A 23,677-nucleotide genomic window follows, 5' to 3' on the forward strand; every position below is an offset into this window, starting at 1 on the left:
ATCACTCATTCTATGGTAATCTGTTATAAGCAGCCCAAGTTAAGACAGAAATTGGTACCAAGAAGTGGGTGCTGCTCTAACAAAGACCTAAAAATGTGTACGTAGCTTTGGAACTAGGTTATGAGTAGAGGCTGGAAGAGTTTTAAAATGCATGCTAGATGAAACAAATATTGACATGAAGGGACATGAAGCCCCTTTAGTGAGGGCTCAGAAAAAAAAAATAGAGCAGCTATAGAGGAGGCTTCCATCTTCTTAGAAAATACATAAATAGCCATATACAGAATGTTGGTAGAAATATGACAGTAAAGGTCATTCTGATGAGGTCTCAGGGGAAAATGAGGAACATGTTAGTGGACAATGGAGAAAAGATAATCCTTGTTATCAAGTGCCAAAAAACCTGGCTGAATTGTGTTTGTGTTCCAGTATTTTGTGGAAGATAAAACTTGCAAGTGATGAAATTGGATATTTAGCTGAGGAGATTTCCAAGCAGAGTATTGAAGAAGTGGCTTGGCTCCTCCTGACTACTTAAGGTAAAATGAGAGAAAAGAGAAATAATTTCTTTTCTTTTGGCCACACCATGTTGCATGCGGGATCTTAGTTCCGTGACCAGGGATGAAACCCGCACACCCTGCAGTGTCTTAACCACTGGACCACCAGGGAAGCCATGGAAAGAGAAATAATTGAACAAAGAATTGCAAGCAAAAAGGAAACAGAACTTAAAGATTTGGATAATTCTCAGTCTATCTATGTTGCAAAAAATGAGAAAGCATACTCCAGAGAACACTAAGGGTGCGGCCGAGCGAACATTTGATAAAATCGGTTATCACTGACTTAGTCAGCCACCCCAGCAGGAACACTGAAGGGTACGGAGATGGGACAGAATGAAGGTGCAGAAAACTTGTAATATAAATCAGTTATATTAAAAAGAGAGAGAAAAACACTAGAAATTATATAGAAGGCTAAAAAAGAACCTGAGAATGGTAGTTATAGTTTTTGATGTTTGAACAATGTGAATATATTATGTATTCCAAGTTTTAAAAATAATGTACGTACTTCTAAAAAAAAATCTCATCTCAGATTGACCAGTGTCAGCCACAATGGCAAACTGGAGAGTGGGAAAGTAACAGCATGACCATTAACTCATTTTTATCTGCATTCCTTGTAGATTCTGTGTCATATATATTTCTATGTTCCATTCTCCCTGTGGTAGCCTCAAGATGGCCTGCAAGGATTCCCCACCCTCTGGCATTCCTGCCCATATATGGTCAACTTCCATATTATATCAAGTTTGGTCTGTGTCACCGACAGTAAACAACAGAAGTGGTGGTATTTCACCTCTAAGGCGAGATTACAGCTTCTCCCATGCTCTCTCTTGGATTAGTCACTCTGCCACAGCCAGCTGACATGACACGAGGAGCACTCGACAAGGAACTGAGGCCTCCTGCCAACAGCCATGTAAATTTAGAAGTTGATTGTTTTATTCTGTTCAAGCTATTATAACAAAACACCACAGACTTGGTAGCTTGTAAACAACAGAAATTTATTGCTCTGGAGGTTGGAAGTCCAAGATCAGGGTGCCAGCATGGTCAAGTTAGGGCCTTCTCCCAGGTCACAGGCTTCTTGTTGTATCCTTACATGGTGGAAGGAGCTAGGGAACTCTGTAGGAACTCTTTTATAAGAGCATTAATCCCTCTCCTGAGGGCTGCCCCCTCACAACCTAATCACCTTTCAAAGCCCCCACCTACTCAACACTATCACTTCTGGGAGATAGGATTTCAACATGAATCTGGGGGGACAAAACACTTAGACCACAGCACTGATCCTCAGCCCCAGTCAAGCCTTCAGATGACTGGAGCTCCATTTTAACATCTTAACTGTGACCTTATGAAAGAAGCTGAGCCAGAACCACTCAACTAAGCTAATTCCAAATTCCTGACTCTTGGAAACCATAAGATAATAAATGTTTGTTGTTTTAAACTGATAAGTTTGGGGTAAAATTTTATACAGCAATAGGTTACTTGGAAGGGGAGCACTGCTGTAACAAATACCTAAAATATGAGAGTGGCTTTCAAACTGGGCAGCAGACAAAAGCTGGAAGGACTTTGAGGAGAGTGTTAGTGCAAGCCTTAGTAAAAAAACAAAAACCGAACAAAAACCCCTGGACTTTGAGAAGGCATGGGTTAAAAGGAAGTGAGGGACATGTTATTAGAAAACTGAGAAAGGGGGTATATAGCAGCAGAAAGTTTAGTAACACTACACATACAGTTCTATGACAAGTAGAAAATGTACCTACTGAGCTGAAAGGAGAAATTGTACCTAATTAAGTGAGTCATCTAGCTAAGGAGATTTCCAGCCAAACGGCTGAAAGTGCTGCCTGGTTTCTTGCTGACTATAGTATAATATGAAGGGAAATAAAAAAGCTAAGGGAAAGACTATTAAACAAAAAAGGAGACAGAACTTGCTGATTTTGAAATGTTCCAGTCTTTTAAGATGGCAAAAGATGCTAAAATTAATGGCTACCAAGCAAAGATCATATCCAGGGCCCTGAAGAAAGGTGGTCTAAATATAATATTGTACATCAACTATACTTCAAATTTTTTAAATTTAAAAATTTTTAAAAAAGGTGGCCTAAAGATGAGTGTGACTGTAAAATTTTTTTTTAATTTATTTTATTTATTTTGGATCCTACTTGGCAGATGGAGAAACTGATGCTCAGAGAAGGGACTGACCTGCCCTGAGCTAAAGGCAGACTTGGAACCTGGGTATCCAGGCTCCTGCTGGCTTCACTTCCCACTGCTCACATTTGGGTTGTTTTAGGTCTTCGTTGCTGCACGCGGGCTTTCTTTAGTTGTGGAGAGTGGGGGCTACTCTTCGTTGCGGTGCACAGGCTTCTCATTGCGGTGGCTTCTCTTGTTGCAGAGCACGGGCTCTAGGTGCACGGGCTTCAGTAGTTGCGGCACATGGGCTTCAGTAGTTGTGGCGCATGGGCTTAGTTGCTCAGCAGCATGTGAGATCTTCCAGGACCAGGGATTGAACCCGTGTCCCCTGCATTGGCAGGAGGTTTCTTAACCACTGCACCACCAGGGAAGCCCAAAAATAGCTTTCAACCAGAGGAAAGGGAGCCTGGCCTTCTTGGAGGAATAGAAGGAGAAGCAGATGGCTGGAACAGAGGTTCAAGGGAAAAGGTGGATTCTAAAATTCTTTGTTAAGCCTCAGAAAGATTGAAGGTGATGCTTCACAGCATCATTTAGTCAGGCCAAGGCCCTCCAAAGAGTTAGGGGTGTGACTCAGCAGTCATCTCAATCACACAATACGACTTCTACAAAGCTTAAGGGTGTTATCCCTCAGCTATCTCAGCAGAAAACTAAGATAGAGTAGGCCTTATCTTGAAGAGATGTGTGGTTGTGGCTTTGGAGTGGAGTTCTTTGGCATGAACACCAATAAGATTAACAGGAGAAACACCAAGTTTTTAAGAGAATATATTTAAGAAATGCCTCTAGCTTGTACTGAAAGGACCAGAAATAGTACAAAGTAGAGAGCTTTGGACTTCTGCCTTCTACAAGCAGGAACCAGGCTAGGCAAAGACTATTTCACTGTAACCATGTATTACCTACCTTTCATAAAATGGAAGCATGTCAGAGGGCAGAATCAAGAATCCAGAGATTGAAGCCCAGAAAGTTTCCAGGTCTTGAATCCTAGTCAATGAACTGCCAACATGTACCTGGTGGGATTTCAGAATTGCTACTGACTATTGACTCCCATCTCCCCTCCCCTTTTGGAACAGGAGTATCTATGAAGGTTATCTATGCCATCCCACCACTGTATGTTGGCTGTGGAAGTGGACAGATTAACTCACCTCTTTTGTTTACAGGTCTTCAGATCTAAAGGAACTATACTTGAGATGCTGCACAACTGGACCCTGATCCATATCTGGACCTGATTTAGATAAGATTTTGGACTTCAAGTTGGAGTCTTTGGGGGGAAAATGGATTTTGCACATAGGAGGTATGTAAACAATTTGTGGCCAAGTGTGTACCCTGGTGGTTTTAAATTATGTCCACAAATTCTTTCCTTCAAGGGTGGGCTGGATTTAGTTGCTCACTTCTAATGAATAGAATATTGTAGAAATGACAGTGAAATGTCTGAGACTAGGTCATAAAAGGCATTGCAGCCTCCTTGCTCACTCTCTCTAGAAGCCAGCTTACTCATATCTTGAGAACACCCAGGTAGCCCAGTAGAGAGGCCCACATGAAATTATGGAGGCTTTCTCCCAACAGCCAGCAAGGAAACTGGAGTTTCAACAGCTATTTAAGTAAGCCATCTTGGAGGGAAAGCCACCAGCCCCTGTCAAGCCTTCAGATGACTGCAACCTCATGAAACCCTGAGCCAGAACCTCCCAGCTGAATTGCTCCTGGATTCACAACTCTCAGAACCAGTGTGAGATAATAGTTTTTAAGCTGTTAGTTTTGTAGTAATCTCTTATGCACCAATAGTTAATTAATACACTGCCAACTTTGGGCTATGTCTTTATCCAGGGGCTCTGCCCATTTAGTCCAATTTTAGCAAGAATCCTGCTGAGTTAGTCCAGGAAAAATCCCCCACCCTTGATCTGACCACCCTTGATATCAAATTCCTCTCCCCTCACCTAAATATCTCATCACCCTGGCCTGGCCTCAGCAATGATCCCATCAGTGGGTTTAGCTAGAATCCACCCTTACCCCTGATGCTTCCTCTCAGCAAGTTTCCATGCACTGACACCCACTCTGATCCTTGGCTATAAATCCCAACTTTGTCCTTGCTGGAGTCAGAGTTAAGCTCAATCTCTCTCCCCTATTACAAAACCCCATTGTAGTAGTCTTCCCTTGAATAAAGGTTTTCTTACCACCTTTAATAGGGGTTATGAATAATTTTTAACATTTCCAAGTTTTGTTACTAGGAATTACTCTCAAATGAATATTTTCATGCCTTTACCTTTTATACTATATTCATTTAGGGGGAATAGATTTCTAGAATTAAAACATTTCACGTTTTTACCAAACAGAAAATATCTTTTTAAAAAATAACCCATATAGTAATCTGAAAAGGATGTGTATATAGACATGTCAGTGTACATACACACAAACACTCAGAGCTCCAAGGAAAACTTAATTCTCAGTAAACTATAAATTAAGACTAAAACATTCAGCCTGCAAATTCTGAAATCTTTGGAATTAACTTACAAAAAACATACAGAGAATGAAAATTTTAATAAAAAAAATATATGCATCAAAATATTTGGGATTCAGACAAAACTGTTATTTAAATAAAGGTAGGTAAAGTCCTAATCCTTTATTAAATAAAAAAATACTCAATATCTTGTAATAACCTATAATGGAAAACTAAAAAAGGATATATACGCATAACTGAATCACTTTGATGTACACCTGGAACTAACACAACATTGTAAATCAATTTTCATAAAAATTTTTAAAAAGAAAAAAAGAAAGCTTTTAAAATGCAAGGTTATAAAAAAGAACAATCATAAAGAAAGTAGAAGGTATATAATGAATTGAGACAAAAATAGATTACAGATAAAACTTGTTGGGATAATAAAGCAAGGGTTGCTTCTTGGAAAAAGTAAATCAGAAACATTGATAAAACTGTGGCAAATCTAGTAAGGGGAAGAGGAAATTAATTCCAATACTAGAAATGAGAAATGGAATGAGATTCTGAGAGGATAATATTCAACCCCAAGTGGAATTATTTTTGTTTCACGAAAGAAAGTTTCTAATAGAAAAGTTGTGAATCCAGCCAAGCAAAACCTTGGGTTAGTGAAAGAAAGGAAAGAAAGGGAAGGAAAGAAAGGCAGGGAAGGAAAGGAAAAGAAGGGAAGGGAAGGGAAGGGGAGGGGAGGGGAGGGAAGGAAGGAAGGAAAATGACTGTCTCAACGGATGTTGTAAACTATCCAATAAAACAATTCTCTTTAAATTTTAAAGATAGAAATAGAAATTCATTAAGCCATATACTCATTACCTCTGATGGTAAAGCATTTCTAATTAAATCAAGAAGAAGAAAGCCCATTTACACATCATTGTTTAGAAGTCCTGGCCAATGCAATAAGATTACAAATAAAACTAAAAATATGCCACATTACTGGTGAAAAGACAACATAGTGAAAACACTTTTTCAAAAAAACATTTTATTTCTATAATTGCTAATTTTACTTACAATTTTTGGCAACATTAATAAAATAATAAATTTTATCTGAAAGAACAAGCAAAATAGACAAGGAAATTCACAAAGGGCAATAACAAAATAGTAATCTTGACAGATATTCAATATATTTGTAAACAAAACAAAGTGACATTCCTTAAAAAAATATAGAGGTATCAATAGAAAAACAGAGAAAGTTCTTGAAAGAACTCAACTCACTATTAATTGTCTTCTATTTGCAGGCACAGAAACTGACTCAAGCAAACTCAATTCTAAGAGAGAAGCAAAGCCCTTGATAATTATCTCTTCCCAGCTTTTTGTGAAAACCTAGGAAATTTAGACTGATAGGGAAGAAGAGTGTGGAGACTTAAAGTGCGTTTAAGAGGAGGAAAAAAAGGGGGGTGGGTTGGAGACTTCACTGTGTGATTGTAACAACACTGGTGAAGCTCAATATACCAAAGGAAGTGTCAAACAATTAAGCGAGGTAGCAAGCCATGCAGGCCTAGGGGAAGAGCATTCCAAGAAGGAGAACAGCAGTTACAAGTCTTTGGATCGAGAAGAAATGGAATTTGCTTGAGGAAAAGCAAGGCCAGTGTGTCAAAAATAGTGCACCAGTGGGGAAAATTGGCAGAGTAGCACGACAGAGAATGGAAGAGAGGAGGTAGTCAGGGGCCATATCACCAGAACCTTAGTTGGCAATAAATAACAACTTGTACTCCTTAGGAGCATACTTTAGAGCAAACAACAGTAACAGGGTTGATAACACTGAGCAACCACAAACACAAAGAACTAAAACATTTCATATTTTTACCACAGAAACAGAATAAGGGAGATAAGTATGCAAAAGTATGCACATTTATTTATATATAGAAGTTTCCACCTGAGACCAGCACACACACACACACACACACACACACACACACACACACACTCTCTCTTTCTACACCTAACGAAAGGGGTTCAACCTGAAATTTTACCAAAGTGCTTTGGCCCAAGCAAACTAACTGGAAAGGCCTAGTAAAATATTCAAAGTGCAAATCAATCAATCAAGCATTGAGCAAATAAATACAACAGAATCTACACTCAGGAAATTAAAATATGGATGATATACTCACAACAACTTTGTTATCTGTAGTCCTTCCTCCTCAATTCTAAGAGGGATGCTAACCCCTTGATGATTATACCTTTCCAGCATTTTGAGAAGGCTTAGAAAATTTAACTAGATTGAGGAGGGGGCAAAAGGAGTGGGGAGAGATAAAGTACCTTTAAAGAGGAGCAGAAAGCAACAGAAAAAGGGAGAGATTTCTCCTGGAACAGGTCTACAGCCAGGATCCCAGATTCCTTGAGTGGTGCACAGAGGCTGCTAGGTACCTGGGCTGGAGGTGGAGTGAGAAGGGATGGCACTTAAACATGCCTAGAGAGACTCAACTCCAGGAGCCCACAGAGGTAACCAAGGCTGCTGATGTTCAGGAACCAATACTTAGAGGGTACCCCAGTTATGTGAAAGAGCCCTTGGAGATGGCAAGGAAAAAGGTTCCGGCAAGTATAATCACAGATTAGACAGTTGATAGATCAAATGAAGGATAATAACCCTATGACCTGATAATTACTGAAATAAATGAGACATTTCTGGCACATTGGAGTGTGTCAAGTAAGACCCAAACTCAGTATTAGTTTAAAAAATGGGAAATTATACACACAAAGAATTAACTGTTAACTGTAATACATTCATGTCCAAGGCAAGATACAAAATTGCAAACTTCACATGTTCAATTAGGGTAAGACATATGTAATTGGAAATGTTAGGAAAAGTCCTATAATGGGTTTAATCACTCTTAACTATTTTTATCCACTATTCCTACTTTTCTTGGACAACCCCATTCCAGCTTAAGGGTAAGAGAACTAAACTTAGCTCGATTCATAAACTGGACAGATTCCATGTGTTTGGCCCTTTTCAGTTAAAACTATGGGTCCAGTACAGATCAAACTATGGATGTCAGGGATTTTTTTCCTTGGGAACGTTAACTTGCTTTACTGCTGTGACTGAGAGAGATATGGCTAGTTCATTCTGACTAAAGGCCAGCCAGATGGGAGAGGTGAGAGAACAAATTCCCCTTTTGATCAGTCAAAAGGAGGCCCCCTGGCACCAGGTCCCATTCTATTAATTATCTCTACTTCCCCATCTGAAGCCAATGATACACAGTACCTGCTTGATGCCTGCAGGGGCCCCTCACTAAACACAGGCATTTTATTTTAATGGTTTGGCTTCCTTGGATGTCCTTGGGCTAGGTAAGGACAGTCCGAGACAGTGTTCCTTCTGCCTTGGCTCCAAGCCTGGAGTGAATGTGTGCCCCTTCCTCAACTGGGACAAGCCACTGCTCTCCACTGACTGAATTCCCTGTTTCTGGTCCCCATTCACACCACAGGGTCTCCGTCAACTTCTCCACACCAAGGCTTTCAGAGCCAGGTTATTTTAGATCAGCACAACAGAGGCACTTCTGAGAGTTCAGCAGCAAACGGGACCATGCCATAACAAAGCCATTTCAGTCTGGCTATAGTTAATATTGAAATATTCAAGGCATGGAAAAAGTTGAAAATAAAATTAAGTTGTTAAAAAATTCTACAGATTATATGTATAGCAGAGCTTTCAAACTTACAAATAACACGAAATACCAAAATAATAGAGGTTTTCACTTTTCTCTTTCTCTCTCTTCCCCCCATTCTCACACACACACACACCTTTTATGTAAGCCAGATAGTTATATGAAAATCAGGTAATATATTTTTTAATAATATCTCAAAATTCAGATCAAACAATATTGTACTTCATGAGTTTTTAGAAAAACCTCATAAATGATCCATTGGTTTCACTATATTTGATGTTATTGAATAATGTTATGATTTGGATTTTTTGTTTTTAGTGGGGTGTTTAACTTTGAAGTATTTGCTTCAGATTTACTGAAAGTAGAATTAATGGGGTCTTTTTGAAATTCTACTTTTAGACCTGGGGGGTGAAGGTTCAGAATCAGATGTGTTCACAGTAATGGATGCTAATTCCACTGATCCTGGTTTAAGAGGTCCCAGTGACACCTGGATAACAACTTTTGTTTCAGGAGGCAATCCTTCTAGTTGCTTAGGCTTCTTAAACATTTGATGACACTGGGTCTTGTGCTCCATTTTCTCCTTGAAAGTTAAAAACTGTAGCCGGCATTTGGAACACTGGTGAACATTCTTTTCCCAGTGTCCTCTATAATGACACATGTATGGTGTTGCAGTTTTGAAAATTTTGAGACAAAATGGGCAAAGCAAATTCTTAGTGTTTTTGTGGTATGTTCTGAAATGTGTTTCTACATCAGCAAAGGCTGACGATCTGTAATTGCAGACCTGGCACACATAGGGCATTTCGCCAGGCTTATGATTGTCCTTCATGTGCTGTAAGAGAACCTGATCTGTTTCAAAAGACAACTCACAGATTTTACAGACTGCAGAGGGCTCCTGGAAAGTATGGACACTTTCAATGTGACACTGCAGCTGGAAGGGAGTGGGAAACTGGCGGTGGCAGTGCTGGCAGGTGGTATGGTTTTTCCAGCTGTCACTCCTCTGCTTTTCAAGTTCCAAATGGTGCTTCATGTGATTCATAAACTTGACATTTTTTAGAACTTTCAAGCAGCTGAGGCATTTAAAGGCTGTGTGAGTCTTCTGTTCTGGCTGCCCATCTCCTGTATGCTGTCCATAGTAAAAGTCATGAAGTAACACGATCAGATTTCCTTTCGTGGGATCAACAGTCTTGTTTTGACTTGTTGGACTCGAAAAGTCTGTTTTTGCCAGTCCATTTTCCCCAAAAGGACTTATAGGCTTGCAATGAACACTGTCCTTTGGAAAAGCTGTTGGACAAGGTTCTCCATTCTGAACATGGCTTAATGAGGTATGAACACTGTCTGAGGGTGTGCTTTGCTGAGCTGTCATTGTATGAAAGATACCTGAAGGGGCCAGAGCTAAAGAGTGTCCCCCTATGATTCCATTACTGAGTTTAGGCCTTTGGGGATTTGTGCTATTTGTTTCAGAAGTGGAAAGTCGTTTTGTTACACGAGGACTTTTATTCATACCTCCTATAGAAAGTGCTGCTCCTACTGGATGCTGCAATGAACTTGTGAAGGTAATCAAAGGAGGAGAACATGACTCTGAAGAGCTAATAGGCACGACTTGTAGTAAATTATTTTTATAATCAGGTTTAGACAAAGGCTCAATAATAATAGGACTATCTGTTGATCTTGACTCAGAGTCAGAAACTGGTAAGACAGTCATTGCTTCTGATGTAGGCATCACATGACTTACAGGCCGCAATTTGTGAGCATTATCTTTTCTGACGTGACCAGACTGTCTTCTCCTTGAACACGAACCTGGGGTAACTCTATTCAGTATGTTTGAAACGACTGGTTTTGAATTTGAGGTCATCCCAACAAAGATCAGCTCAGCATCTTCATTTACATGTTCCACCCCAACGAAGATCAGTTCAGCATCTTCATCGTCTACTTGTTTGGTTTCTTGTATGCTTTTCTGCGGTTCTGACTCTTGTTCTTCACATAACATACATGGTGGTTCCATTTTCTAAATTTTTTTATTCTTGAAGGGTGTGGCCACAGGTCCCAGTGCTTCCTTTATATAAACTGCCACCTAAGTATAAACACACCACACATCAGTTAAGTACAGAAAAATACGTTACTTATTTCTCTCCAAAACTCTAGGGTATTTATAAACATCCTTATTTTACAGATAAGGACACTGAGAGTTAAAGAGGATAAATGACAGCTTAAAAACCTATGATTACAAGTCTGTACGACTCTAGAATCATAGCTTTGCCCTATGCTGATTTTGATCTCTCCTATTAAAAAAAGAAAACCCAAAACTCCAACAACAAATCACTAGGTGAAATCACATGTAAAGTATGAGTATTTTTACAAAAGCACCATTGTGCAGTGTTTAGAAACATGGGGTCCGGAGTCAAAGAAGATTAAGCTGGAATTCTAACCAGCTACATTTTTTTTTTGTGTGGTATGCGGGCCTCTCACTGTTGTGGCCTCTCCCGTTGCGGAGCACAGGCTCCGGACGCGCAGGCTCAGCGGCCATGGCTCACGGGCCCAGCAGCTCCGCGGCATGTGGGATCTTCCCGGACTGGGGCACGAACCCGTGTCCCCTGCATCGGCAGGCAGACACTCAACCACTGCGCCACCAGGGAAGCCCAGCTACATCTTTTTTGGAAAATTTATAACTTTTAAATGTGTTTCTGTATCTTAAAGGCAAAAATCCTTATTTCTTAGACTTAAAGTAACAGCTCTTTTTAAAAAGCATCGGGACTTCCCTGGTGGCGCAGTGGTTAAGAATCCGCCTGCCAACGCAGGGGACACGGGTTCAAGCCCTGGTCCAGGAAGATCCCACATGCCGCGGAGCAACTAAGCCTGTGTGCCACAACTACTGAGCCTGTGCTCTAGAGCCCGTGAGCCACAACTACTGAACCCACGTGTCACAACTACTGAAGCCCGTGTGCCTAGAGCCTATGCTCTGCAACAAGAGAAGTTACCTCATTGAGAAGCCTGCACACCGCAACAAAGAGTAGCCCCCCTTGACGCAACTAGAGAAAGCCGCACAACAACAAAGACCCAACGTAGCCAAAAAATAAATAAATAAATTTTAAAAAAAGAAAAAGCATCAAATATTCAATGGCATCTTGTTTTGTACTAGAATTGGAAGAAAATTTATATTAAATGCACATATATAAATTGATTCACACATACTGATTTCATATATGTTAATATAGAAAAGAAGTGTCAACTTCAAAGAATAGAATAAGAGTATCTACATATGGTCAACAAATAGCATAATTCAATGTCAAGCGCTTAGCACAGGCCTAGCAAATTGGGAATGAACTCTCTTGATAATTTCACCCCAACTCAACACTGATGTCTCCTAAATTTCTTCCTCTAATCCTGACTTCCCTACTAAACTTAAATCCAACAGTGCTTTGTGCCTCACTCCACCTGTCTCTTCACATAGCAGGCAAAGTAATGCTGTTCAAACAAATTAGACTGCATCACTGCTCAGCTCAAAACCTTCCAATGCCTTTCTGGTTCACTCAGTAAAAGGCCAAGTCCTTCCAATGCCTGTAAGACCACACTTCCAACCCTACATACTGTCCCCTGCAATTATCTCATACTCCTCTCCCCCATCCACTTCACTTTAACCACACTAACCTCCTTGCTATTTCTTGAACAAACTAAACACTTTACCTTACTTAGAGTCTTTATATTTGTTGTCCCTCTAATATGAATGCTCATCATTCAGATACCTACATGGCTGGCCCCTCACCACCTTCAGGGCTCTGTTCCAAGCCTTCTTCTCAGAGAGGTTCTCAAATACTCCAACCAACCTCTAATTCACATTCCCAATTTCTCTTCCCTTCTCTTCCACCTATAAGCATTTATCACCACCTAATATATTATAAACATTATTTATCTTGATTATTTTCTATTGTCTATCCAGTAAAATGTAAACTCCAAAGGGCAGGAATTGTCTTTTGTTGACTGCTGGATCACCAGCACAAAGAACATTGCCTAGCATAGCATGGGAGCTCAACAAATACAGAATTTGTTAAATGAATTAATAAATAGTAACTCTCATCAATATGAACCTTTATTTGTAGAGCAGAGTGTGCTCCATTAATTCCATGTTTTCTATCAATTTACTCTGAGAACCTTGTCTGAATCAGAAATTCACGTGTTGAAGCCCTAACCCCCAATGTGATGGTATTTGAAGATGGGGTCTTTGGGGGATAATTAGGTTTAGATAAGGTCATGAGGGCCCTCATGACTGGACTAGTGCCTAGAAGAGACATCACAGAGCTTGCTTCCTCTCTATTTCCCCCAACACCCCCCCAAATGTGAAGACACAGGAAGAAGGTGAAAGAGAGCCCTCAGTGGGGAACCAAATCAGCCAGCACCTTGATCTTGGACTTTCCAGCCTTCAAAACTGTGGGAATAAATTTGTTGTTTTTAAAAAATAAAAATAAACTGGGTTCCAATAACATTGTTGAACTTTCACCTAACTGATCTTCGTAGAATTTTTAGCTGTTGACCATACTGATTAACTTTTCATCCAACCAATCATCCGAGATGAAAAGTTAATTAAGAGTGGAGAAAGAATGATACATAAAAAAAACAAGTTAATGAATGCGTTCATTTAGAACAAGAGTAACAACAGACCATGGGAATTTTCTTATCACTTCTCCTCTAGTGTCCTTATTTTCTACAATTACCAGAAACTTGAGAATTCGGGGTAGGGAGGTTGGACATGCCAAGACCTGCTAGATCTAAGGGATGAGTCCTCAAAAATCACTTCATTTCCCCCACCAACAAAGTTGCCAAGGGCTGTCCAAGGAGCCAATGAGAGGTTTCACTCCAAAAATAGCTGAGAGAACAGTGGGTGATGACCCACCTCCCAGGTTATTCCTGTGCATTTCAACAACGGCCCTTTAAATGGGTTTTGTTATAGCCACACAACAGATTTTTTCAGGCATCAGTCCCTCTTAAGTAACTTCCTGAGATTACACCACTAGGACTCCTCTGGTACCTATCCTCACCATTTTCCCTTGCCCGTGACTCTTTTCACCCATTACTGCTCCTCCAGATTCTTGTCCCAACCCTGTCACTCTCTCTCCACCACAGCACTCAAGTCCCTTCTCCACCACTCCTTCTTCCTGCTACTCCATTAACCCCACACAGTTGCTGCCTTAGAATTTAACATCCATTAAACACAGACCCTTGGGGGAAATGGGGGTTTCACAGGATCCTTAAAACTGCCATAAACATTTGGATTCTATCCTAGGGCAACTGAGCAAAACAAAAGTAATTTTTTCATAAATATTTTTTAACAAATATTTTTTCACAAATAAGCTCAGGATGATAAAGGAATGCAAAAATAGAGTCTAATCTAGCCTGGGAGTCGAGGAGGAGAACAACTATTAAGCCAAGGTTGTTCATGGTCAAAAAAACAAGACTATTTCTATAGAATGGACTGAGAGAAAAAGTAAGGATTTACAGACACTCACCACCACTTCCACTCTTCTTTTTTTACTTTATTTTTGAGGTCGCCCTGACATAAACCCCTTCCTTCGCCTGAGGGCTTCTCTCTTTCAAAAATTTTATTTATTTATGGCTGTGTTGGGTCTTCATTGCTGCACACAGGCTTTCTCTAGTTGCCGTGAGCGGGGGCTACTCTTCGTTGCGGTGCACATGCTCTTCATTGCGGTAGCTTCTCTTGTTGCGGAGCATGGGCTCTAGGACCGCGGGCTTCAGTAGTTGTGGCATGCGGGCTCAGGAGTTGTGGCTCACGGGCTCTAGAGCACAGGCTCAGTAGTTGTGGCGCACAGGCTTAGTTGCTCCGTGGCATGTGGGATCTTCCCGAACCAGAGTTCGAACCCGTGTCCCCTGCATTGGCAGGTGGATTACTTAACCATTGTGCCACCAGGGAAGTCCCACCATTTCCACTCTTGCTACCTCTCTGACCTCTCCTCTCTCTACTCTAACATTCATTCACTCCAATCCAGCTACAGTGGCTTCCTTGCTGCTCCCTTCGAAGTCTCCACCTGAAATTCTTGTCTTCCAGATATCCCCATGGCTAACACTTCTACCTCCTTCAAGTCCATGTCCAAACCTACCTATTCCAAGAGACTTACTCTGACCACCTTATCTAAAATCACAACACTCCTACCTACCCAACATTCAATCCTATGACCCTACTCTATTATATTTTTCCTAATTTCATAACATCACCTTTTATTTCACAAGAGAATGTACATATTTATAATACTATCTTTCTTCTTCCACTGAACTGTTAGTTCCTTCCACGGGAGAAATTCTGTTTTGTTTTTTAGTTTGTTTTTGTCTGTTTTGTTCACTGATTTCTCCCAAGGGCCAAAAGCAGTCCTGGCATACAATAAGCACTCAAATATTCATTAAAAGAAAATAATTATCTCGCAGGGGATAAAAATAATTCAACAAAAGAAGGTAGGGTGATGGAAAAGGTAGGAAATGTTCAAACTTGGGATATAACCAATTTTCTTCAAGTCTGGGAGCCACTGAGGTGCACTGTTATACCAAATGTGAGAGCCCTGCAATCCTGGGATTCAGGAGGATGACTGGCCAGATCTCATCATGGGGACCAACAGTTTGGGGAAGCCTTTTCTTAGAACAGTATGGTTAGAGTACTACATTTCACCCAGGCAGGCAGGAGAGAAATTCAGCCACTTTCCCTTTTCCTTCCTTTCCTCCCAAGAGCAGCATCTTAGAAGAATCCACAAAGGAGATATGAGCAGGGTAGGAGTTCAACCTAAAAGTGGCCTGTTAGTTCTGAGGCAATTCCTTTCACTAAGACTAAGAATTTGGAGAGGGTTTGGAAGTATCAGGTGAGTGGAGAATGATATAAAGAGAGGGGCTGTGGAGGACCACAAAAAAGACACCTTAAAAAAAAAATGGGGCTTCCCTGTTGGCGCAGTGGTTGAGAGTCCGCCTGTTGATGCAGGGGACACGGGTTCGTGCCCCAGTCCAGGAAGATCCCACGTGCCATGGAGTGGCTGGGCCCGTGAGCCATGGCCGCTGAGCCTGCACGTCCGGAGCCTGTGCTCCGCAACGGGAGAGGCCACAACAGTGAGAGGCCCGTGTACCGCAAAAAAAAAAAAAAAAAAAAAGAGACACCTGCCTGCAGAAAAAGCATTTGACTAAATCTAGCACTTTTTCATGATGAAAAACAAACAAACAAAAAACCCTCAACAATTAGGAACAGAAGAGAACTTTCTCAAGCAAAGGGTACCTGTAAAACACCCACAGCTAGCATCATACTTAGTCGTGAAAGACTGAAAGCTTTCCCTCTAAGATTGGGAACAAGACAAGGATGTCTACTACTGCACTTTGAATCAATATTATACCTGAAGTTCTATAACCAGGACAATCAGGCAAGAAAAAGGAGTTAAAAAAAAAAAAAAAAAGAAGTAGCAGCATTCAGAATGGAAAAGGAAAAAGTAAAACTATATTGGAGATGACATGATTTTGTATATACAAAATCCTGAGGAATCCACATAACAAGTATTAGAATTAAAAGGTTGCAGAATACAAGATCAATATAAAAAAATCAATTATGTTTCTATATAGTAGCAATAAATGTTCTGAAAATGAACGTAAATAAACACTTCCATTTACACAGTTACAAAGAATACTTATCAGAAAGAGAAAGACAAATATCATTATGATATTACTTATATGTGGAATCTAAAAAAGACACAATTGAACTTATCTATGAAACAGAAACAGACTCACAGACACAGAAAACAGACTTGTGGTTGCCAAGGATTGTGGGGAGGGATGGATTGGGAGTTTGGGATTAGCAGATGCAAACTATTACATATAGAACGGATAAACAACAAGATCCTACTGTATAGCACAGGGAACTATATTCAATATCTTGTGATAAACCATAATGGAAAAGAATATGAAAAAGAATGTATATGTACAACTGAATCACTCTGCTGTACAGAGGAAATTAACACAACACTGTAGATCAACTATACTTCAATAAAATAAATTTTTGAAAAAAGAATACTTAGGAATAAATTTAATAGAAATGCAGCACCTTTTTATTCTGAAAACATTGAATTATACTAAATACATTGTTCAAGCAATTAAAGACCTAAATAAATGTAAAGACATCCCACATTCATGGATCAGAAGATTTAATATTGTTAAAATGGCAAGACTCCCACAACTGATCTATCAAAATCTTGGCTAGCCTTCTCACAGAATTGAAACTCATATGAAAATTCAAGGAACTCAGAATAACCAAAACAATCTTGAAAAAGAAAAAACTGAAAGATTCAGACTTTCTGATTTCAAAACTTACTACAAAGCTATAGTAATCAAGAAATGTGGCACTGGCATAAGGATAGAAACAGATCAATGGAATAGATCAATGGAATAGAATTCAAGAGTCCAGAAAAAAACCCATGCATTAATGGTGAACTGATTTTCAGCAAGATTACCAAAATAATCAGTGGGGAACAGATAAATCTTTTCAACAAATGTTGATGGAACAACTGGACATCCATATGTCAAAGAATGAATGAAGTTGGGCCCCTGCTCACACCATACATATAAAAAATAACTCAAAATGGATTGTGAAACTAAAAGTACAGCTAAAACTAAAAAAAACTCTTTAAAGAAAATTGGAGTAAATGGTTTCTTAGAGAAGACACCAAAAGAATAAATGACAAAGGAAAAAATAACAGGACTTCATCAAATTGACAACTTTTGGACTTCAAAGGACACCGTCATGAAAGTAAAAAGATAACTCACAGAATGGGAGAAAAATATCTGTAAATCATATATGTGACTAGGAACACATATATATATGATACATATACATTGATATGTTACAAGGGACACATATAGATACTAACATATGTGATAAAAGAATATATAAAGATCTTTTACAACAGAAGAATAAAAAAAAACTCAATTAAAAAATCAGCAGAGGACCTGAATAGATAATTCTCCAAAGATGATATAAAATGGCTAGCAAGTATATGAAAAGATGCTCAACATACTAATCATCAGAGAAATGTGAATGTAAACCACAGTGAAAGATCACCTAACACCCATCAGGATGGCTACTATAAGGAAGGAAGGAAGGAAGGAAGGAAGAAAAGGAGGGAAGGAGGGAAGGAAGGCAGGAGAAAGGAAGGGGAGGGGAGGGGAGGGAAACTGTTGGCAAGCATGTACACAAACTGTATCCTTGTGTGCTATGGATGGATTGTAAATAGTGCAAATGCTGTGGAAAACAGTATAAACGCTCCTCAAAAAGTTAAAAATAGAACTACCATATGATCCAGCAATTCCACTTTTGGATATAGATCCAAAAGAAATGAAAGTGGGGTCTCTAAGAGATATGTGCACATCCATGCTCACAGCAGCACTATTCACAATAACTAAGAGGTGGAAGCAACCTAAATGTCCATCAACTGATGAATGAATTTTTAAAATGTGATATACACATACAACGGAACATTATTTAGCCATAAAAAAGAAATTCTGCCACATGCTACAATATGCATGATCCTTGAAGACATCATACATCATGCTAAATGAAATAGCCAGTCATAAAGATAAGGTCATGAGGGCCCTCATGACTGGATTAGTGCCAAGAAGAGACATCACAGAGCTTGCTTACATACAAATACTGCATGCTTCCACTTATGTGAAGTATCCAAAGTAGTCAAAGCAATAGAAAAGAAACATAAAGGAGAATGGTGGATACTATGGTCTAGCAGGAGAGGGAAAAGTTTGTTGTTTAATGGGATGGGTAGTTTCAATTTTGCAAGATGAAAAAGTCTAGAGATCTAAAAGTCTAGAGATCATTTCAAAACAATGTAAATGGGGAATTCCCTGACGGTCCAGTTGTTAGGCACTTTTACTGCAGGGAGCCTGGGTTCGATCCCTGGTCGGGAACTATCCTGCAAGCCGTGCAGCGTGGCAAAAACAAAAAAACAAAAAAGAAAAAAACAATGTGAATATACTTAACACTTAAAAATGGTTAAGATGGGGCTTCCCTGGTGGTGCAGTGGCTAAGAATCTGCCTGCCAATGCAGAAAACACGGTTCGAGCCCTGATCCGGGAAGATCCCACATGCCACAGAGCAACTAAGCCCGTGTGCCACAGCTACTGAGCCTGCGCTCTAAAGCCCGTGAGCCACAACTACTGAAGCCCACGTGCCTAGAGCCCGTGCTCCGCAACAAGAGAAGCCACTGCAGTGAGAAGCCCACACACCACAACAAAGAGTAGCCCCATTAGCTGCAACTAGAGAAAGCATGTGCCCAGCAACAAAGACCCAACGCAGCCAAAAATAAAATAAATGAATTTTTAAAAAATGGTTAAGATGGTAAAATTTATGTTATATGTTTTTTACAACAATAAAAAAACCTTTTTTAAACAGGCAAAGGATTCGAAGAGACATTTCACCAAAGAAGATGCTATACAAATGTCCAATAAGCACAGGAAATACTGCTTAACATGATTAGGAAAATGTAAATCAATCACAATGAGATACTCCTTCACACTCACTAGATTGGCTATAATCAAAAAGAGAAACAATAACAAGTGCTGCAGAGGATGTGGAGAAATTGGAATCCTCATATATTGCTGGTGCAATTGCTACAAAGTGCTACAACCACTTTGGAAAACAGTTTGGCAATACCTCAAAAATTAAATATAGAGTTACCATATGATCCAGCAACTTCACTCTTAGATATATACCCATAAAAACTGAAAACATTAAGTCCACGCAAAAACAATGTTAACAGCAGCATTCCTCACAATAGCCACAAAGAGCACACAATCCAAATGTCCACTAACTGATGAATGGATAAACAAAACTGTGGTGTATGCTTACAATGGAATACCATTCAGCCATAAAAACAAAGCACTGCTGTGTATCTATGACATGGATGAACCTGAAAACATGCTAACTGAATAAAGCCAGACACCAAAGGTCACATATTGTATGTGAGAGAATTGTATGTAGAGGAGAATCAAGAAAGAGAAGCATCCTGTAATCTAAATGAAAATTTTTTTCAGGGAGGAGGAAATGAACTACTTTGATAAATGCTGCCAATAAATCAAATAAAATAAAAACTAAAAATTGACCATTGAGTTAAACATTGTGGAATTCATTAGTGATCTTGACAAGAGTGGATTTAAAAGAAAACAAGAGACTTGGAGATAACAAGTATGGCCAACTCTGTAGAAGTTTTCCTATAACTAGCAAGTATGAAATAAAACAAGCAGAAGGGGGATGTGCCATCAAAAGATGGATTTTTTAATGAGAGGTGACATTATAATCAGCCTGTCTGCTGATGGGAACCGTCCAGATAAACAGAAAACTTAATCCGAAGAAGAGACTTGCTAGAATATCCTTGAACAAACAGGAATTGATTGGATCTAGTATACAAGAAGTGTACACAAGCCAAATAATTCACTCATAGTAACAGACCTGAGACCATATGAAGAAAGGCTGGCATGGTGGATTAATGAGTATGGTAGCCACCCTCCAAGATGGCCCCAAATGAATCCCGCCTCCTGGTATTCCCAATCCTGTGTAGCTCTCCCTCACACTATCACAGGGTTGACTGTGAGACTAAGCAAAGACAGAAGTGAAGGTGTGTAACTTCTGAAAAAGACTCTGCACTTCATCTTGGGTGCAAATTCTCTCCTGAATCACTCGCTCTGGGGGAAGCCAGCAGCCATGACATGAGCAGCCCCATGGAGAGACTCAGAGAGGGAGGAACTGAGGCCCCTTGCTAACAGCCAAGTGAGTGAAGTTAGATTCAACAAAAGTCATGGAGAGACCCTGAGGCAAAACCACCCAGCTAAGCCACTCTTGGATTCTAGACCATGAGATAATATGTTTTTTCAAGCTATTAAGTTGTGACATAATGTGTACAACACAGATATTTCAAGTTACCATATCACTCACATGTCGTACTTGCAACTCTGAACTGTCATACACAGAATAGCTCTCCTATAAGTACAGCAAAATTTAAAAAACAAGCAAACGAAAAAAACAAAACGGGAATTCCCTGGCAGTCCAGTGGTTAGGACTTAGCACTCTGACTGCTGGCGCCCCAGGTTCAATCCCTAGTTGGGGAACTAAAATCCCATAAGCCACGCGGCGCAGCCAAAACAAAACAAAACATGGCAAAATTGACATGCCATGAAGCTTGTATAGTCAAATCAAACTTGTATAGTCAAGCCAAGGACTCAAAGTTGTACCAGCGACAGATAAGTAACTATACAACAGAGCTGTATGCACAAGTTGCTGGGCATAAAAACTTGTTTACTGACATGAAGTGAACACAGATACCCCGCCCATCCAGTCACATTCAATTACTTCATGAAATAAAACCCTTAAGGAAAAGGGTACAGAAATGAACAAACTAATCCCATGGAATCATGTTAAATCACAACACATTTACTCTGAATGAACCACTTTATTTATTTATTTATTTGGCCGTGCCACGTGGCTTGTGGGATCCCAGTTCCTCGAACAGGGACTGAACCCGGGCTACTGCAGTGCAAGTCCAGAATCCTAACCCGGAGGCCACCAGGGGGCTCCCATCACTTTATTATTTTAATACATTAGCTGAAACCTTAGGCCACGTGCATCAGCCCACATTAGCCTCACTGCGTGGTAGAAGTCAGCTTTACACAACTTAAAAATCCATGGTGCTCTTACTTTTTTCCCTTTCAAAACAGCAGGTGAAAGCCGGCCCCCAGCCCCCTGCCCCTTTTTAAGGCCGCAACTTAGAGGTCTCCAGAATGAGCTGAACCAATGAGTGCCCTGAAGTCGTCACACACATTCTGGGTCGGCTCCCACCCGCGCAGGAGAACGCTCTCTGGGCAGCAACGTGTTAGCCCGGGAGAGAAGAAAAACGCTAAGGGTAAAAAAGATACCACTCTGGGGGCTTCTCTGGTGGTGCAGTGGTTAAGAATCCGCCTGCCAATGCAGGAGACACGGGTTCGAGCCCCGATCCAGGAAGATCCCACATGCCACGGAGCAACTATGCCCGTGCGCCACAGCTACTGAGTCTGTGCTCTAGGGCCCGAAAGCCACAGCTACTGAGCCCGTGCGCTGCAACTACTGAAGCCCGTGCACCCTAGAGCCCGTGCTCCACAACGAGAGGCCACCGCAATGAGAAGCCCGCGCACCATAACGAAGAGTAGCCCCCGCTCGCCACAACAAGAGAAGGCCCATGTGCAGCAACAAAGACCCAACACAACCATAAATAGATAGATAGATAGACACCACTCTGGTTCTCATTAGAAAGACGTCTGTCACCTTACCTCAGGCGCGCACTGAAAACCTGGGGGCTTGAGATTTTCCAGGCAGGAGCAGGTCGCATCCTAGAGACCAGCAGAGAAAAGGGTGAGGGTGAGTCACGTGTTACAGGATAATCCTATCCCCCAGGCCCTAGCCGGTCCTGCCCTGAGCATGTTTACCAGGCGTCTCACACTGAACCAGAGAACAGAATCGCGAACAAGCCTCCTCCTCCAACCTCCCCTCTCTCAGTAAAAACCACCTCATCTGCCACCTGCCCAAACCAAAAGCCTGGACCTCGGGCGCCCAGGGGGGCTGCCACAGGGGGCCCAGGCGCAGCGGCAGGGGAGAAGCCACCAGATCGATTTGTTTTTTGGGTTTTTTTAGCTGCGCCCTCCTGACAGCGCCTGGACCCACGGCTCTCCAGAACCCCGCCAGGCCTGCGTCACAGAACTGCCCTGACGTTGGTTTGTGCTGTAACGTATTAGGAGACCTCGGCGGGGGCCGGGGGCCTGATACGCCCTTCCCCCGAGGCCAGCTCGGCCCACCCCTGGGGGAGGGAGGCTGACGGAGAGCGGCGCCCGCCCAGATTGGGGAAGGGAGAGGGTGAAAGGGATGTCAGGGCCTGGGCCTCACCCTCCCTCCTGAGGGCCCGCGGCCCCACACAGGCCGCCAGGGCCGTGCCAGACCCGGCGCTCGTGAGGACCCGAGAAACCCTCCCCTCGGCCCTCAGGGACCGCTCCGGCCGCGCCACGGTCCCCGTCGACGGAGGGGCCAGAAAGTCCGGCGGCTCACCGGCCCCGAGGCGCTCCCCTGGCGAAGCCTGAGGCGACTACGCCTCCTCAGGCCCCGGGCGCCGCAGACGCCGCCAACGCCCACGCCCCAGCTCGCGCGCCCGCTGTCACCTGTGATTGGCTGCCAGGTGCCGGCGCGAGGTCGGGCGCTGTGGTCTGATTGGCAGCGAGTCCGGGTGGGCGCATGCGCGCTCTCTAGCGCCCCGGCAGTTGCAACCGTTGGGAGCGGGGTCAGGCTGAACCTGTGTCTCAAAGGTCTTGGGCTGGCAAGACGCCAGAGTTCGCCAGGGCTCAGGGTAAAGAGCGGGCTCCCAGTCCCTCAGGGGAGTCCAGCTCTTGCAATCCTCAGGTGTGATCCCTCTCCCATAAAAGCACTATCTGCCGGCCCCTTGCTTAAGGAACTTTGCAACTGGGTGTTGAAGCCCGTCTTCTTGGACTTGCATTTGGGGCCAATCCAGTGCAGCCTGCCTCCTGTTTTTGTACAGCCTGCAGCGAGCTAAAAAAAGAGCTTTACAATAAAAAAAAATTCTTTTTATTTTAGAGCTTTACATTTTTTAATGGCTGGGGAAAACCACAAAGAGAATATTATTTTGTGACAAGTGAAAATTATATGAAATTCAATTATCAGAGTCCTTAAAGTTGGAACAGGGACTTGCTTGTTCCTTTAGTTATCATCTATGGCTGCAAAGTAGATTAATTGCCAGAGATCATATTCGCAAGCCTAAAGTATTATTTGGTCCTTTACAGAATCTTTTTTTTGAAAATTAATTTATTTATGG

At 41.5% G+C, this 23,677-nt stretch overlaps 1 protein-coding gene across 1 annotated transcript; it reads right to left on the reverse strand.

Moving 5' to 3' along the window:
- Positions 1–6,225: 6,225 nt before the first annotated feature.
- On the reverse strand, positions 6,226–22,968 carry ZNF280B (zinc finger protein 280B). Its single transcript, XM_082667861.1, has 3 exons — positions 22,900–22,968; positions 22,131–22,190; positions 6,226–10,866 (listed from the first exon to the last, which is right to left on the reverse strand). Exon 3 carries the CDS (start codon positions 10,795–10,797, stop codon positions 9,163–9,165), a length of 1,635 nt encoding a protein of 544 aa, XP_082523987.1. The 5' UTR covers positions 10,798–10,866; positions 22,131–22,190; positions 22,900–22,968; the 3' UTR covers positions 6,226–9,162.
- Positions 22,969–23,677: the final 709 nt, after the last annotated feature.

This window comes from Grampus griseus (assembly GCF_964374135.1).
Source record: "Grampus griseus genome assembly, chromosome: 12".
In the NCBI taxonomy this organism is placed as follows: Eukaryota; Metazoa; Chordata; class Mammalia; order Artiodactyla; family Delphinidae; genus Grampus; species Grampus griseus.